The following is a 14,584-nucleotide window of genomic DNA, read 5'->3' as shown; positions in this document are numbered from 1 at the left end:
AAAGGCTATCAGAACAACTTCACAAATAAATACAAATCTTTATGATACCTTGTGTAGGGATTTCAAAGACACGAAAAACTCCTGGAAAGAGATCTCCTGGAAAGAGATCGGGGAGGTAATGGGAATAGATGCGGTAAAGAGGTCAATGGAATGTAGACCGTGGGGGATAGAAGGATGGTGGATTGGCGCAAATTTAACAAATCTGATCTAACAAAGTGGATATTTGTCAAATCCGTCATGATAAAGGCATTGTAACAGGCCCACAAAATGATTACTAAAATCCGATTTGGATATATTTGTCTGTTTTCACTGCATAACATTTAGAAGTCGTCCCTTTTCAGGTGTAGAAAAAGTGACTGCTAAATGCTAACAGCCATTTGCATAAGCTGGTAGCATAGCTAGCATACCGAAATTGGTGGTTGTAGTCAAAGTAGTTTTTAACTGTAATGCAGTTGATTGATGACATGAACATGTATTGGGGTTGACATCCATACAAGCATTATACTCCAATTTTTACCTGGACATAGTGTGAAATACACATATAAACAATAACCTAAACTTAGGCTAAATTTGCTTGGGGGGCAATGGGGAGATTTGGGATGGAGATGCAGGTGGGAAAACTGTGCAGTCTTTTTACTTCATGCTATCTTGGCTGAGCTCCTATGTCAAGCACCGGGAAACGGACTCCAACATCTCAGAAGAGGTAAGGTCTTGTCTTTTCGTTTAGCCAGTTGCTTGTAATTTGCTGGATGGTTGTAGAGATTAGCCCTGAATCACTACGAGTGCTGCGGTGCAGACCAATTTAAGCGCAAGAAGTATGAATGCTCTGACTTCTGTGGAGGCCCCATCACAGTAAATGCTGTATCGATCAAATGTATTTATGAAGCCCTTTTTACTTCAGCAGATGTCACAAAGTGCTATACAGAAACCCAGCCTAAAACCCCAAACAGCAAGCAATGCTGATGTAGAAGCACGGTGGCTAGGAAAAACTCCCATGAAAGGCAGGAACCTAGGAAGAAACCTAGAGGGGAACCAGGCTCTGAGGGGTGGCCAGTCCTCTTCTGGCTGTGCCGGGTAGAGATAGTATGGGATTGACCATGAGGAGCCTTTAAAGTGGAACTGACAACGTTTTAACTACTTTGCAGATATGAAACAAACAAAATGTCAAAAATATGAAATTCCCAGTTTATGCTTCAAAACCAACTTTATAAGAGGTTTACAAAATAGTTCGATTTTACTAAAAATTCCATGACGTACAGTAAGGCATTGTTGGCAGCATAGATGGATGTAGTTTTTTGTATTTCTTTTTTATTTAACCTTTATTTAACTAGGCAAGTCAGTTAAGAACAAATTCTTATTTACAATGACGGCCTACACCAGCCAAACCCGGTGTAGGCCGTCAATGCATGATGAATATAATTCACCAATACATTTCTTAGTAGTCCAAAGAATATTGCTATCAGGTTGTCAGGTACATCGTTTGCTGCCTCCACCCATTCGAGATGCACTGTTTCAATGACTCAATATTTTGAACAAAAAACTGACGACTGTAACTAAGGCTGGGAATGTCAATACAATCAAATTAGCAAGGACAATGATCACAAGTCAGTCATAATGTGGTTAATAGGCTAGCGCATGTGTCAAACATAAGGCCCGCGGGCCGAATAGGACACACAAGCGAGTATAAATGAGTCAGCAGTTGAGTCATCTACTTTATGAAATTATAATATAATATGCCATTTAGCAGACGCTTTTATCCAAAGCGACTTACACAAAAATTTATGCACGCATGACTGTATGGGTGGTCCCGGGGATCGAACCCACTACCTTGGCGTTACAAGCGCCGTGCTCTACCAGCTGAGCTACAGAGGACCACCTGATGCGCTTGCATCGGTGAATTCAACGTCAATTGCGCTGCTTTAGTGTGCCCGTTTACAGCGCAGGGAAAGTGTACAGGCTATTAAATTGTTGCAGTCTGGCTTCGGTTTTTAAAGCTTGCCAATGAATAAAAACTAAACCTGCAACAAAACAACATGCAAAGGAGAAACATGTAGGCCTATTACAGCAACATTTGAGCAGTAACCTAGGCTGGCTACTCAACTATACTGAACAAAAATATAAACACAACATGCAACAATTTCAATGATTTTACTGTTCATATAAGGAAATCATTCAATTGAAATAAATCCATTAGGAACTCATCTATGGATTTCACATGACTGGGCAGGGGTGCAGCCATGGGTGGCCTGGGAGGACATAGGTCCACCCACTTGGGAGCCAGGCCCAGCCAATCAGAATGATTTTTTCCCCACAAAAGGGCTTTATTACAGACAGAAATACTCCTCAGTTGCATCAGCTGTCCAGGTGGCTGGTCTCAGACGATCCCGCAGGTGAAGAAGCCGGATGTGGATGTCCTGGGCTGGTGTGGTTATACGTGGTCTGCGGTTGTGAGGCCTGTGGTTGTGAGGCCGGTTGGACGTACTGCCAAATTCTCTAAAATGACGTTGGAGGCGGCTTATGGTAGAGAAATTAACATTCAATTCTCTGGCAACAGCTCTGGTAGACATTCCTGCAGTCAGCATGCCAATTGCACACTCCCTCAAAACTTGAGACATCTGTGGCATTGGGTTGTGTGACATTTTAGAGTGGCCTTTTATTGTCCCTAGCACAAGGTGCACCAGTTTAATGATCATGCTGTTTAATCAGCTTCTTGGTATGCCACAACTGTCAGGTGGATGGATTAGCTTGGCAAAGGAGAAATGCTCACTAACAGGAACGTAAACAAATTTGTGCACAAAATTTGAGACAAATAAGCTTTTTGTGCGTATGGAAAATTTCTGGGATCTTTTATTTCAGTTCATGAAACATGGGACCAACACTTTACATGTTGCATTTATGATTTTGTTCAGTATACAATACATTTTGAGTGCACCATACATTCAACCGCACCGGTGATCCATGCAGTGCAAAAAAATGTTTTAAATGTTTTAAAGTTGATCTATGCAGAAATTGCTCCAGCATTTCCTGGTTGCTAAAACTCTAATAGTTCGTCTAATTTCAGTTTATGTGACAAAATAAGCTAGCATAGTGTAGAGAATCATTGAACCATCTAAACTGCTATGAAATATATTTTCCATAACCAAAATTAGAACAGATCTACCGCTTCTTAGACTTGCTTTCAAGTAGAATGATAGATCTATAAGTCACATTTCTATGTGAATTTGGTCTGGCCGCCAAAAAGTAACATTTACATTTTAGTCATTTAGCAGACGCTCTAATCCAGAGCGATTTACAGTTAGTGAGTGCATACATTTTCATACTGGCCCCCCGTGGGAATCGAACCCACAACCCTGGCGTTGCAAACGCCATGCTCTACCAACTGAGCTAAATGTTACAACATCCTATCGGTACATTTGCTATTTGGAGTTATGAAATACTTTTTGATTATGCACATCTGCAAGCATAGCAGTAAAGGCTGGACAAATATTATGTATCTCTTCTTTTGTTTTAATATGTTAAAATGCTATACAACATCCTATGTACATAAGTGGACATTATAAAAAGGGCCATATTTTTTCTAATAAAACAATGGCCAGTTTGGGTCGCAGTTGCAAGTTTTTTTTGTAAAACAAATTGGCTATGTGGCCTGTGAATTTGTTTTTTTCAATACGGCCTGTGCGCTGATTGAGTTTGAGACCCCTGGGCTAACGTATCTATTTATGTAGCTAGCTATTTATTTAGCAAGCTAAAAACACAGAGCCTAATTTTAGCTAGCTAGCTTCTGGGAGGATGTGATGTCATTGGAGGAGTGGGTGAGTGACCGACTTTTTCCCCTCACATCGTTTTTTCGGTGGCTATAGCTAGAGCTGCAGGTGTCATTTGGTTAGCTAGCAAGAAATGTGAATCGCTTTGCTAGCTAGCTAGTTATGCTGAACTTGAATGACTGTTATCCACAGTTAGCATATCAAATGCATTTGGCATCGATCAAATGGGTGGGCAGGCAAGTTCCCATTCAGTTGTCAAAACATGGGTTGGGACAAGCATGCATTGGAAGGCAAGCTGCAGAAGAACGAGCAGGCTACTATTCCCCATCGTTTATCAGTGCAATTTTGATGGCCAACAAACTGAAAAAGTTTGAGAGGGTTTATCCAATGTTCCCTCATTAGATTTTACCTCATCTCGCTCTGGCTAGCATTAGTTGTTGATCTTTTTGTTGTTGTTGATGTGCATAAGCAACTGAGTGAGAGATAGCCTAACTTTTCATGGTTTGATCAATAGGACTGTGAAGTTCCAAAATATAAGACTCCTGTGGTATTTACATATTTGCAGAAATCCATTCAGGTGTATTTTGTAGCTTTTGGCAAATGCGTTCTAATTATCTAAAATCGCGCTGTTGCTACTGCCTGTAAAGACAGTCCAGTTCAAAGTGAATGATGGCAGGTCTGTGTGGCAAATGGTTTATTTGCATATAGGCCTACTGTAGCTCTGATTGGCTATGGTGCACCGGTCTGCGTAGAATCTGGTCCTGGACAAGACTGATGTTTTTATTACATTTTATTTACTGTAGTGTCTATTAATTGTCCAAACGCACAGCTGCTTTCCCATTCTATATTGCTATAGAATTTTCACAAACATTCTATGAATTTATGAAAACGTGAAAATGACCATATCTAAGTGCTCGCTTGTCAGAAAATGTTTTTAAAAGTGTCACATTCTTCCTGCCGTTGTATCTGAAGAGATTTTTATAAGATTTCATGTTGCTAAAACGCTGCCAATTCCACTTGTATGTAACCATGATTGTGTTCCAACACCAGTGCAGCTCAGTGTAAACAAGCATAACGGTAGGCTCGGTATCTTCTGGCAAGCTGGTGTTCAGAAATGTAGACCTGTGGTTCTGACGGGTACGTGAGACATCACATTGTCAGTGGACTAGGAACAGTTTAAAGAGCTTTGATTATAAAATGTTTAGCACAAAATGGCCATATCAGTTTAGCCACAGGCGGTTGCGAAATCGCAGCGTCTCACTCCTCTAGTAACGTTACCGCTATTTAGCCAGCTAGCGTAGCTACGTTGGTAAGGTAGCTCCACTATATTCTACTCAGTTGTATGCAGACATGCATTTTCCCAAGAGTGCGGAGATCACCACATTCACTCTCTGCAGACCTTTATCGGCAACTATTGCAAAACACTAACTAGTTGTTTAAAGTTAACCAACCCGCTGGTTTGCCCATGTAGATTCGCGCATCGACCATATCCCCTCCCCCAAGCGCTGGGATAGCTAGCTACAGTAACCAACAAGCTAGGCACATCTACGTTTATGATGTTGGTTAGTGCACCCAATTTCAATACTGATCATCAAAGTACTGAATATGCAATTCAACTAGCCGGAGTCTGTCGAATTTTGCAGCCCGACAATTGAGAAATTAAGTAGCGCAAGCCGCGTGTTTTCCCTCCCTATTTTGACAGCAAGGCATGAGTGCAGCGCGCTTTGGAATGCTATGAGCGAGCCCTTTCTCCCTATCTAGCCGGCATCGCTAGCTTTTGATGCTAACTAGCTTGGTGATGGTGTTCTAGCTAACTAACGAAGCCAGCGAGCTACCATCCTTCAGTCTTACCTCACTCTCCACCACATCGTGGTAAGCGGGAGGTGGGTCAAACCCTCCAGTCCCAGTCCGCCCGCTGGTCTCCCCGTCTCCACTGGGGCAGGGGCCCGGGGCAGGGCCACTCTCCATCGGCTCATATCCATACCCAAGCCCGGGGCTTTCGTTGGTCAGGAGCGCCACAGCCTCGTTGATGTCGTTTTTCGCCAGGCGTAGCGCCTTACGTATAGCAACAGGATCTGGGAAACCCATGCAGAGGAGGGTCGTCATGTGTTGTTCCTCTTCTGTCTCCATGGTTAGGTTGTGTGCGTCTCAGGCTAGCTAGAAACGGGGTGTAAAACAGCACAGCCCTGTAGCCGTGCACGGCGCCATGTTTACAGTCACACACAGGCTGTCACGATGGTTCACTGGACGCTTCCTGCGTAGAGCGTCACCATCCTGACCCACCCATTACCAGAACAGAGGACCGAGGAGCCCCCTTTTTAGCCCAAAACATAACGTAAGGTTGACTAGCTCTGCAAACACTTCAAACTAACATGATTCACACTGATTCGAAGTGTTCATAATACAACATTAATACAGGCAAAACAGCATGGAAAGCTCGCGCTCTCTAACGTTACACTCGAACAATCTGAAAACAATAGAATATAAAACTATCAATCAATATGAATAGGAACACTATAGCTACATTAATCGTGGTATTATTGTTTGCGCTATGGTGAGGCACCTGTCAAGGGAAAGGGTGTGGCTCGAATTCGGAATTAGAGGGGGCGGCAAATAATAAATGTCACGTGAAGCGTTGCATCATGTGACTGGCGAGAGGCAAAATGGCGGCCACGGGAGAGGAGGCTGCTGCGATGGACAGCATCTCCAGAGTTTCCCTGGCCCATCCCACCGTCCTCAGCCTGGGAGGGAGCTCAGAACCCCGAGGAGAGCCTGGCGAGACTACCTCTGAGGGCCAGGAGGTTGTGCCTGCGGCGCCCAAGAAGCCCATCAACAGCAGTGAGTGGTGCTCGCAAGCTAGCTTCTAGCTAGCCCTTGATCATGACTCAGTTCCATTACACCGAAGAGTCATTGGACTAAGGGGTCTTCAGGGGGAGGTTAAGAGCCGATAGCCTCGGTCTGAATAACATAAAGACCTTATCTTTCAGATCGGCGAGAAATGACACATAATAAAAAAGGTTACGTTTAGGGTTCCCATGTGGCCATATTTCCATGTTACAGCGCTTGTTTACAGAAAACGGATGGAGACAGTGGACTACCTGTACTAATTAGCTATCTGTATCTCTGAACACTTGTGTGTAAATGTAAGACAGATGCCACAAACATGTTTTCACTGAAAAATACTGTCGGCTGCAACTGTTAAAATAGTGTACAGTAATTGTATGTATTTTGCATGTATTATTTATTTTTGATGTGATATGAAAGAGGGTTTTATGTTTCTAGAAGCGTACCGCAATTTAAGCGATTCACGTTTAAAGATGGTTGGCTGTTTTGGCTTCCAAAGTCAATACGCCCTCTAATGGTAACAGGTCTACAAACACAGATGGACGAATAGAGACGTCCTGGATGCATGTTGATGCGCTGTTTCTGTTTTAGTTATTGAAAGGAAGAAGATTAGAAACGTAGCTAGTTAGCTATTTGATTGCTCTGTGGCCATCTATCTGCTCAGATGAGTTTGGTGTTAGTACCTTGTTATGTTGCAACACATTAGAATGCAGTAGGCCTACAAAGAGAGTGGCAAATTCGTCCTTCCTCCTTAGAGGACTTTGAGACCTGTTAGTTAAAATCTGAGTGAGTGGCCAGCAACATCATCAGGAGGTGGGATGTTGCTCAGAAATGAATATGGTGTAACTACTATATGTCTGTGTGTAGGTGACGGTGGGGTGGAGACTGCAGAGGAGGCTGTAGAGCCAGCAGAGCCAGACATCAATGAACTCTGTACAGACATGTTCGATAAGATGGCTGTCTTCCTACAAGGAGAACTCACTGGTCTGTCTGTCTGTATATCTGTCTGTCTTCCTGCATGTCTGCTTGTCTCCCTCTGTCTGTCTCTCCATCTATGTTGTCTATACAGGCCTATATAGTCGCAAACTATATACTGTCTTGTCTTCAGGATAACAACAACTGTCATAAAAATCTCCTGTTGTGGAGAAAATCTAATTCTCATGCTCCCCCGTTTTCCTCCTCTCCCAGGCACCTGTGAGGACTATCATCTACTGGAGAACATGAACAAGCTGACCAGTCTGAAGTACATGGAGATGAAAGACATCAGCATCAACATCACCAGGAACCTGCAGGACCTCAACCACAAGTGTATGTTTATTAGCCCTTCAAACGTGAAGGGGACGAAATTCACATAGGTATTTAAGAAAACAAAATATAACCTTAATTTAGCTGACTTTTTTATTTTATTGTGTGTGTTGCAGACGCCAGCCTGCAGCCCTACTTAGACCAGATAAATCAAATAGAGGAACAAGTGTCATCTCTGGAGCAGGCCGCTTACAAACTGGACACCTACTCCAAGAAGCTGGGTAAGACAGACACACCCACACACACAGAGTAGCATGCCTGTGGAGACACAGACCATATAGTCATATTGCAGGTCTATATTTATACCAGGGCTGTAAGGGGAGAACAGCCTACTGAGTTCCAGTGTGTAACCCTCACCAGACTGACTAGGGAGAAGAAGTGGTCGATATAAATACATATCTGTATTCTCAGTCTGAGTCTCTATGGCATCTTTATTAGCATGTGTTATCAGACTCTATTGCAGATGTACTAATAATAGCCATGCTCCAGTGTTCAGCTCAACATGAATGTTAGGGCTTTGATTTGGGACAGCCTGAGAACACCCTCTGCTGTTTGAGTTTACCTCTCCACCCTGAGCTCCAACAGCAGAGAGCGCTAGCACACTGTCCCAAATCAACAGCTAAAAATACACTTCCCCTGGACACTTCTCCTGTGTGTGTGTGACTTGGCTGCAGGAAGTTGAGTTCATCTCTTTGTCTGTCTCTTTGCAGAGGCCAAGTTCAAGAAACTGGAGAAGCGATGAGGAGGGTTATGGAAGGATAATAGGAGGAAGGGGGGTTGATGGAGGCCTGAGGTGTACTGGTCCTCCTTCACCCCAGCTGTAGACCAAACCTAACACATATGATCTGAGGAAGCAGACCCACACCTCTACAACATCAGCCTGATATAGAGAGGTATAGGGCAGCCTGGGGTTGGTTGGAGGGATATCCCAGATGTTACACCTAGGATTATCATTTTGGTTGGATCGTTAAAGTTGCATCTTAATACCAGGTGTAGATGGGGCTTTGGGTAGTTTGTGTCCATATTCTTGTTGGTAACAATCCAGGTCACTCTGTTAGTCCTGTCAAAATTGCAATTTGCTTCCTGGATTTACTGAGGTTATCCCAAATTGTCCCCTGCCCTGGTGCACACTACTGTATAATCACCACCCTCCTTCTAACCTAGGACTTTAGCTTCTTTAAACGTTTTCCTGTGCTCCTGGCATCATGAACTGAATTAACATTACACAATTATTTTTGATACTTTGTTGATTGTGTGACTACTACTGTCCCTTAAAATCATTGCCATACATGTGTGATTGTAGCATGTGTAAAATGTATCATCTAAAAACATTAATTTTGAACTGAAAATACATTTGTTAAAGAAACTGATGTCGTCATTTGACCAGCAGATGGCAGCGGTACTCCATGTTCGTACTGCAATTCTGTGTGTGTGTTTGTAAGATTCTGTGGTAACTTTTATTAATCTGAGACAGTGTGGTGGAGACTCTCCCAGAGAACATTATTGATTCACATTACATTTCCACAGAAACCTCCCCTGGAACCCAATCAACCACACATACGTTTTGTTATTTTATCCTCGTGGGGACCTAAAATGTATTTCCATTTTCCCTAACCTTAACCCGGAACCTTAAACTTAACTCCTAATTCTAACCCACATGGATAAAGTGCACTAGTCCATTGCCATGCATAGCTATCTACCAGTTTAGGTGTTCCTGCCCTTAATTGTTTGTTACAGAGTTGGTTGCGCAGGTTTAAGCCAGGTGTGGTGAGTTAGATAATTAGCGTGTAGTTCGCCCATGCTTTGACTCCCTGAGTAGTTCTAATCATGTTCTAATAGATCACAGGTGTCACTCATTCCACGGAGGGCCGGCCGAGTGGCTGCAGGTTTTCACTCCTCCCTTGTACTTGATTGATGAATTAAGGTCACAAATTAGTAAGGAACTCCCCACACCTGGTTGTCTAGGGCTTAATTGAAAGGAAAAACAAAAAACCTGCAGAGCTGCCCTCCATGGAATTAGTTTTACACTCCTGTATTCAATGTAGCGCTGTCTTTTAAACTAAGTGTACATGACTAAATATGGTCATTTAAACTAATGAATGCGATTAACTTCAATTATAGTTTCCATTGTGTTACCTGGTCTAATTAACAAAGTCAAGTTATTGTAATTAAATGCTCATTCTCATTGTTTATTAAGTGTGGGTGGAGTTGAGGCATAAAGTGATAAATGCTGTCCTTTTCGCTCAGCTCAAGGTTGAACACCATTTTACATTGTGCTCCATAGCAGTTTGTTGCATCCTGTTTTGTACAGGCAGTTGATTTAGGCTGTTCTGGTAGACTCTCTTTAGTTCCAGTAAGGGGAGAGTTGGGCTCTGTTTAGAGCTGGAAAAAGGGGTAATCCCTAGATATGTTTAGCATTTAGGCCTAGTATTAGCTGCAGTAGGAACCCTATTGAGGGGCTGAGCTTTAGACTTGCCGTCATACGTCATTTTTGTGAGTTTTCGTATCTTTAATGTTGCTGCTATGGACAACTGTTTGAGGCAAGCCATGTATCCTGAAATCCTGCGTCTGTAATATATTAAAGTATTGCTTTGTATACTCCTCATTCCCACCTATCACCTCCCTTGGCTACTCTGGGTCCGCTATTCTACACACTATCCTATAATAACATTGGACACATGAAATACCTCATTTACAAAAGTATTCACTGAATCAATACTTTGTAGAAGCACCTTTGGCAGCGATTACAGTGTTGAGTCGTCTAATGTCTGTATCAGCTTTGCACATCGATTTTCTCCCATTCTTCCTCGCAGATTTTCTCAAGCTCTGTTAAATTCGATTTGGGGAGTGGTGGTGAACAGCAATCTTCAAGTTTTCCCACAGATTTAATGGGTTCAAGTTTGTGCTTTGGCTGGGCCACACAAGGACATTCTTGTTCTGAAGCCATTCCAGCATTGCTTTGGCTGTATGCTTGGGGTCATTGTCCTGTTGGAACGTAAATCTTTGCCAAAGTTTAAGGTCGTTTGCACTCTGAAGCAGATTCTCATCAAGGATTTGCCTGTGTTTGGCTCCATTGATTGTTCCCTCTATCCTTACCAGTTTCACAGTCCCTGCCGCTGAAAAGCATCCCCATAGCATGATGCTCCTACCACCATGCTTCACAGTAGGGATGGTGTTAGACAGGTGATGAGCTGTGCCTGGTTTTCTCCAGACATAGCGCTTTGCATTAACCTCTTCATCACGAGGTTCCCCATATCCGGGGTACTCCTCCCGCAATCTCAAACAATAAACAATGACGTAGTACGGTTTTTAAACGTGTGAATACCTGAATGCTACTGGAACGAGAAGCGTCTCAACTGTGAATCTAGCTAAACTGTTGTTGGCCAAATTAAATAATATTCAGACTCCAAGCAAGTATATAAGCATATAGAAAAACCAGTACTGTATTTTGAAACCGTGCATGCCCGTATATTCGTAGACAGATAAGTATAAGTTATCTACACAAACGATACACCATTTGAAAGCTGCTACCGCACAGATTCCAACAGTGATAGCCGTGTTCCTCTATGACCAACACTCACTAAACTATTAATCAATGAACGTCAATAACAAACTTCCATTTTTAAATCACAACAACAAACTGCGTCTTAACTTTGTTGTTTTTGTTACCAAATGCAGTGTCTAATCGAATAAAACCACTTGAAAAGATACTCTAGTGCAGGGGTGTCAAACTCATTTTAGCTCAGGGGCCACATGGAGGAAAATCTATTCCCAAGTGGGCTGGACCGGAAAAATCATGGTGTATATATAACTTTAAAACAACAACTTCAGATTGTTTTCTTTGTTTTAATACGATCAACATACAACATAAAGCTGGAGCCTGAGGACAGTGTGTCCAAAATAGTACAAGCACAACATCACTATTAATCATAAAACACGTCAAGTTTATTTGAAAATTCTAAAGAAAAAGAACACACAAACACACAATGCCTCAGTGATTAACGGAACTGTTTCACAGATCACAGAACTATATCAGGGTGTCATTTCTCAGGCAGAAATGTAGATAAAAAGAATGAAATCCTGTTCCCCAAACAAGTGCAAGAACCACAGAGTCAAGAATAGGTTAAATATACAAATAAAATAAAAACAATAGCACATCAACATAAAAACATATAAACATAAAGCTGGAGCCTGAGGACAGTGTCCAAAAGCACAACATCACTATTAATCATAAAACACCTCAAGTTATTTGAGAGTTCTGAGGACAAAGAACACACAAACACACAATGCCTCAGTGATTCACAGAAGTATATCACAGATCACAGAACTATATCAGGGTGTCATTTCTCAGGCAGAAATGTAGATAAAAAATAATGAAATCCTGTTCCCCAAACAAGTGCAAGAACCACAGAGTCAAGAATAGGTTAAATATACAAATAAAATAAAATCAATTAAAAACAATAGCACATCAACATAAAAACATATAAACATAAATCTGAAAGCGTTGCTCAAACTCCCGTAACAGTCCCGTTATTTTATCTTTGAACCGCTTCATGTCTGCCACATGTTGGGTCGCGCACACATTTTTCAGACAGGGGAAGTGAGCTGCATCACCACCGGCAAGTTGCGTCTCCCACAATGACAGCTTCAACTTGAAAGAACGTATGCTGTCATAATACTGCGTGACAACTTTGTTGCGCCCTTGCAGCTGTTTGTTCAAGTTATTCAGGTGCTCTGTAACATCCACCATAAATGCAAGGTCCTGCATCCATTCTGCGGAATGAAATTCTAACACTGGTTTGCCCTTTTCTTCCATGAACTGTTCAATTTCTTCTCGTAAATCAAAGAAACGCCTCAGCACCTCGGCTTAACCATCTTACCTCAGTGTGGTATGGCAGGCCATAGATGTGGTCTTTCTCTCTGAGAAGGCTGTCAAACTGACGGTGATTCAGGCTTCTGGATCGGATGAAATTAACAGTTTGGATGACCACCTTCATGACGTTATCCATCTTTAATGACTTGCAACACAAAGCCTCCTGGTGCAAAATACAGTGAAAAGTCAAAAAATCACGTCCTCCATTTGCAGATTGCACTTTCTCTCTGAACTTTGTCACAACGCCTGCTTTTTTCCCGATCATTGAGGGCGCACCATCTGTAGCCAGGCTGACAGCGCGGGACCAGTCCACTCCGACCCTGTCCAGCGCGCCCGACGAGTGCTGTAAAAATATCAGCTGCTGTCGTTGTATCTGTCATCGGCACCAACTCCACGAACTCCTCGGTGACGGTCAATGTGTCATCAACTCCGCGGATGAAAATGGCCAGTTGTGCAACATCTGTAATGTCCGTGCTTTCATCAATTGCAACCGAAAACGCAATAAATGACTTTACTTTTTGCTTCAACTGGCTGTCCAAATCCACTGAAAGATCGGAAGTCCTGTCTGCAACTGTGTTTCTTGTCAGGCTGATATTTGCAAAAGCCTGCCGCTTTTCAGGGCACACAATCTCCGCTGCCTTCATCATGCATGTTTTTACAAATTCACCCTCACTAAATGGTTTTGAAGCCACTGCGATTTCATTAGCAATGAGGTAGCTAGCTTTCACTGCAGCGTCACTGATGTCTCGGCTGTGAGTAAACACAGACTGCTGTTTCTTCAGACCCGCCAACAGTTCATTCACCTTCTCTCATCTCCGCTGTCCTTGAAAGTTGTCATATTTGTCGGCATGAAGACTCACATAGTGGCAACGAAGGTTATATTCTTTCAGCACTGCAACATGCTCTGAACACACCAAACATACAGCTTTCCCATTCAATTCAGTGAATAAATAGGATGACAATTTTTCTTGGAACACTCTGCACTCTGCGTCCACTTTTCTCTTTTTTGACAGAGACATATTGGGGCAATGAGGGTGCCAAAGCACATAATGTTAAAAGTAGAAGCCGTAATAAATATTGCGGGCAAAACAAAGTAGCTCATTGGCTGCACGTGCTTGACCTACTTGCTCTGCCCCGGTATAAACAGTTTGCTTGCTTAACACAATTGCTATTGCGCCATCCAGTGGACGCAATTGGAACAGCAGTTTATTTTATAGAAAAATTGCAGCGCATTTTTATACTTTACAAAATTATTAATATATATATATATATATGTATTTTTTCAAAATCATCCCGCGGGCCGGACGTTTGACACCCCTGCTCTAGTGTCTCTCTCTCTCATTCCGAGTCAATTTCAATGAGTTTACATCGTTTTACATGGCCAAGAATTTGTTTGAAGATGAAGTCAGTAGTTTGTTTAAATCACAACAGGCACTGTTTTGTTGCCATCTTCTGGATATATAATGCAATCCCAGTGGCTTGCAATTGTGCTAATCTAATTCTACTGATCCAGAACTTTCGATAGAGGGGTCACATGTCAAAGTCGACCAACAGAAATATCCATGTGCGCACCTCATTGTATCACATTAGTTGACTTGCTGCATTACGCACGGTTACGCAGAGCACACAACAGCACTTGAATTTCGGAGGAAAACGCAAAGTTTATAAAAATATGGCAGGCTCTAGTAAGAAATATACAGTTACAGAGGCGTTAGCAATTGTAACAGATGAAAGTTGGACTACATGTATCCCCATTGACTCTGAATCGGATGATGAGGACCTGCTTAGACCGGACGAA

The 14,584-nt window shown here is 42.4% G+C and overlaps 2 protein-coding genes across 4 annotated transcripts in view; one reads left to right on the top strand and one right to left on the bottom strand.

Annotated features, from left to right (window-relative positions):
- The window catches only part of LOC121533329 (ubiquitin carboxyl-terminal hydrolase 24-like), a 44,351-nt gene extending 37,982 nt beyond the window's left edge, over positions 1–6,369 (bottom strand). For 2 of the 3 annotated variants that reach the window (XM_045205417.1, XM_041839158.2), the window contains exon 1: positions 5,616–6,369. In XM_045205417.1, the coding sequence (XP_045061352.1) occupies positions 5,616–5,894 (279 nt within the window). In that variant the 5' untranslated portion in view covers positions 5,895–6,369. The remainder of the gene's footprint in view (positions 1–5,615) is intronic. The other variant, XM_045205418.1, reaches the window with a different exon arrangement.
- Positions 6,370–6,395: 26 nt separating this feature from the next.
- On the top strand, positions 6,396–10,518 carry LOC121533330 (biogenesis of lysosome-related organelles complex-1 subunit 2). The gene is made up of 5 exons (XM_041839160.2): positions 6,396–6,602; positions 7,476–7,592; positions 7,797–7,916; positions 8,030–8,134; positions 8,624–10,518. The coding sequence occupies exons 1-5, from the start codon at positions 6,428–6,430 to the stop codon at positions 8,653–8,655; spliced, it is 549 nt and encodes a 182-aa protein (XP_041695094.1). The 5' UTR covers positions 6,396–6,427; the 3' UTR covers positions 8,656–10,518.
- The last annotated feature ends 4,066 nt before the right edge of the window (positions 10,519–14,584 follow it).

Source organism: Coregonus clupeaformis, chromosome 20 (genome assembly GCF_020615455.1).
Source record: "Coregonus clupeaformis isolate EN_2021a chromosome 20, ASM2061545v1, whole genome shotgun sequence".
NCBI lineage: Eukaryota > Metazoa > Chordata > Actinopteri > Salmoniformes > Salmonidae > Coregonus > Coregonus clupeaformis.
This window is presented reverse-complemented; position numbering and strand designations above follow the sequence as displayed.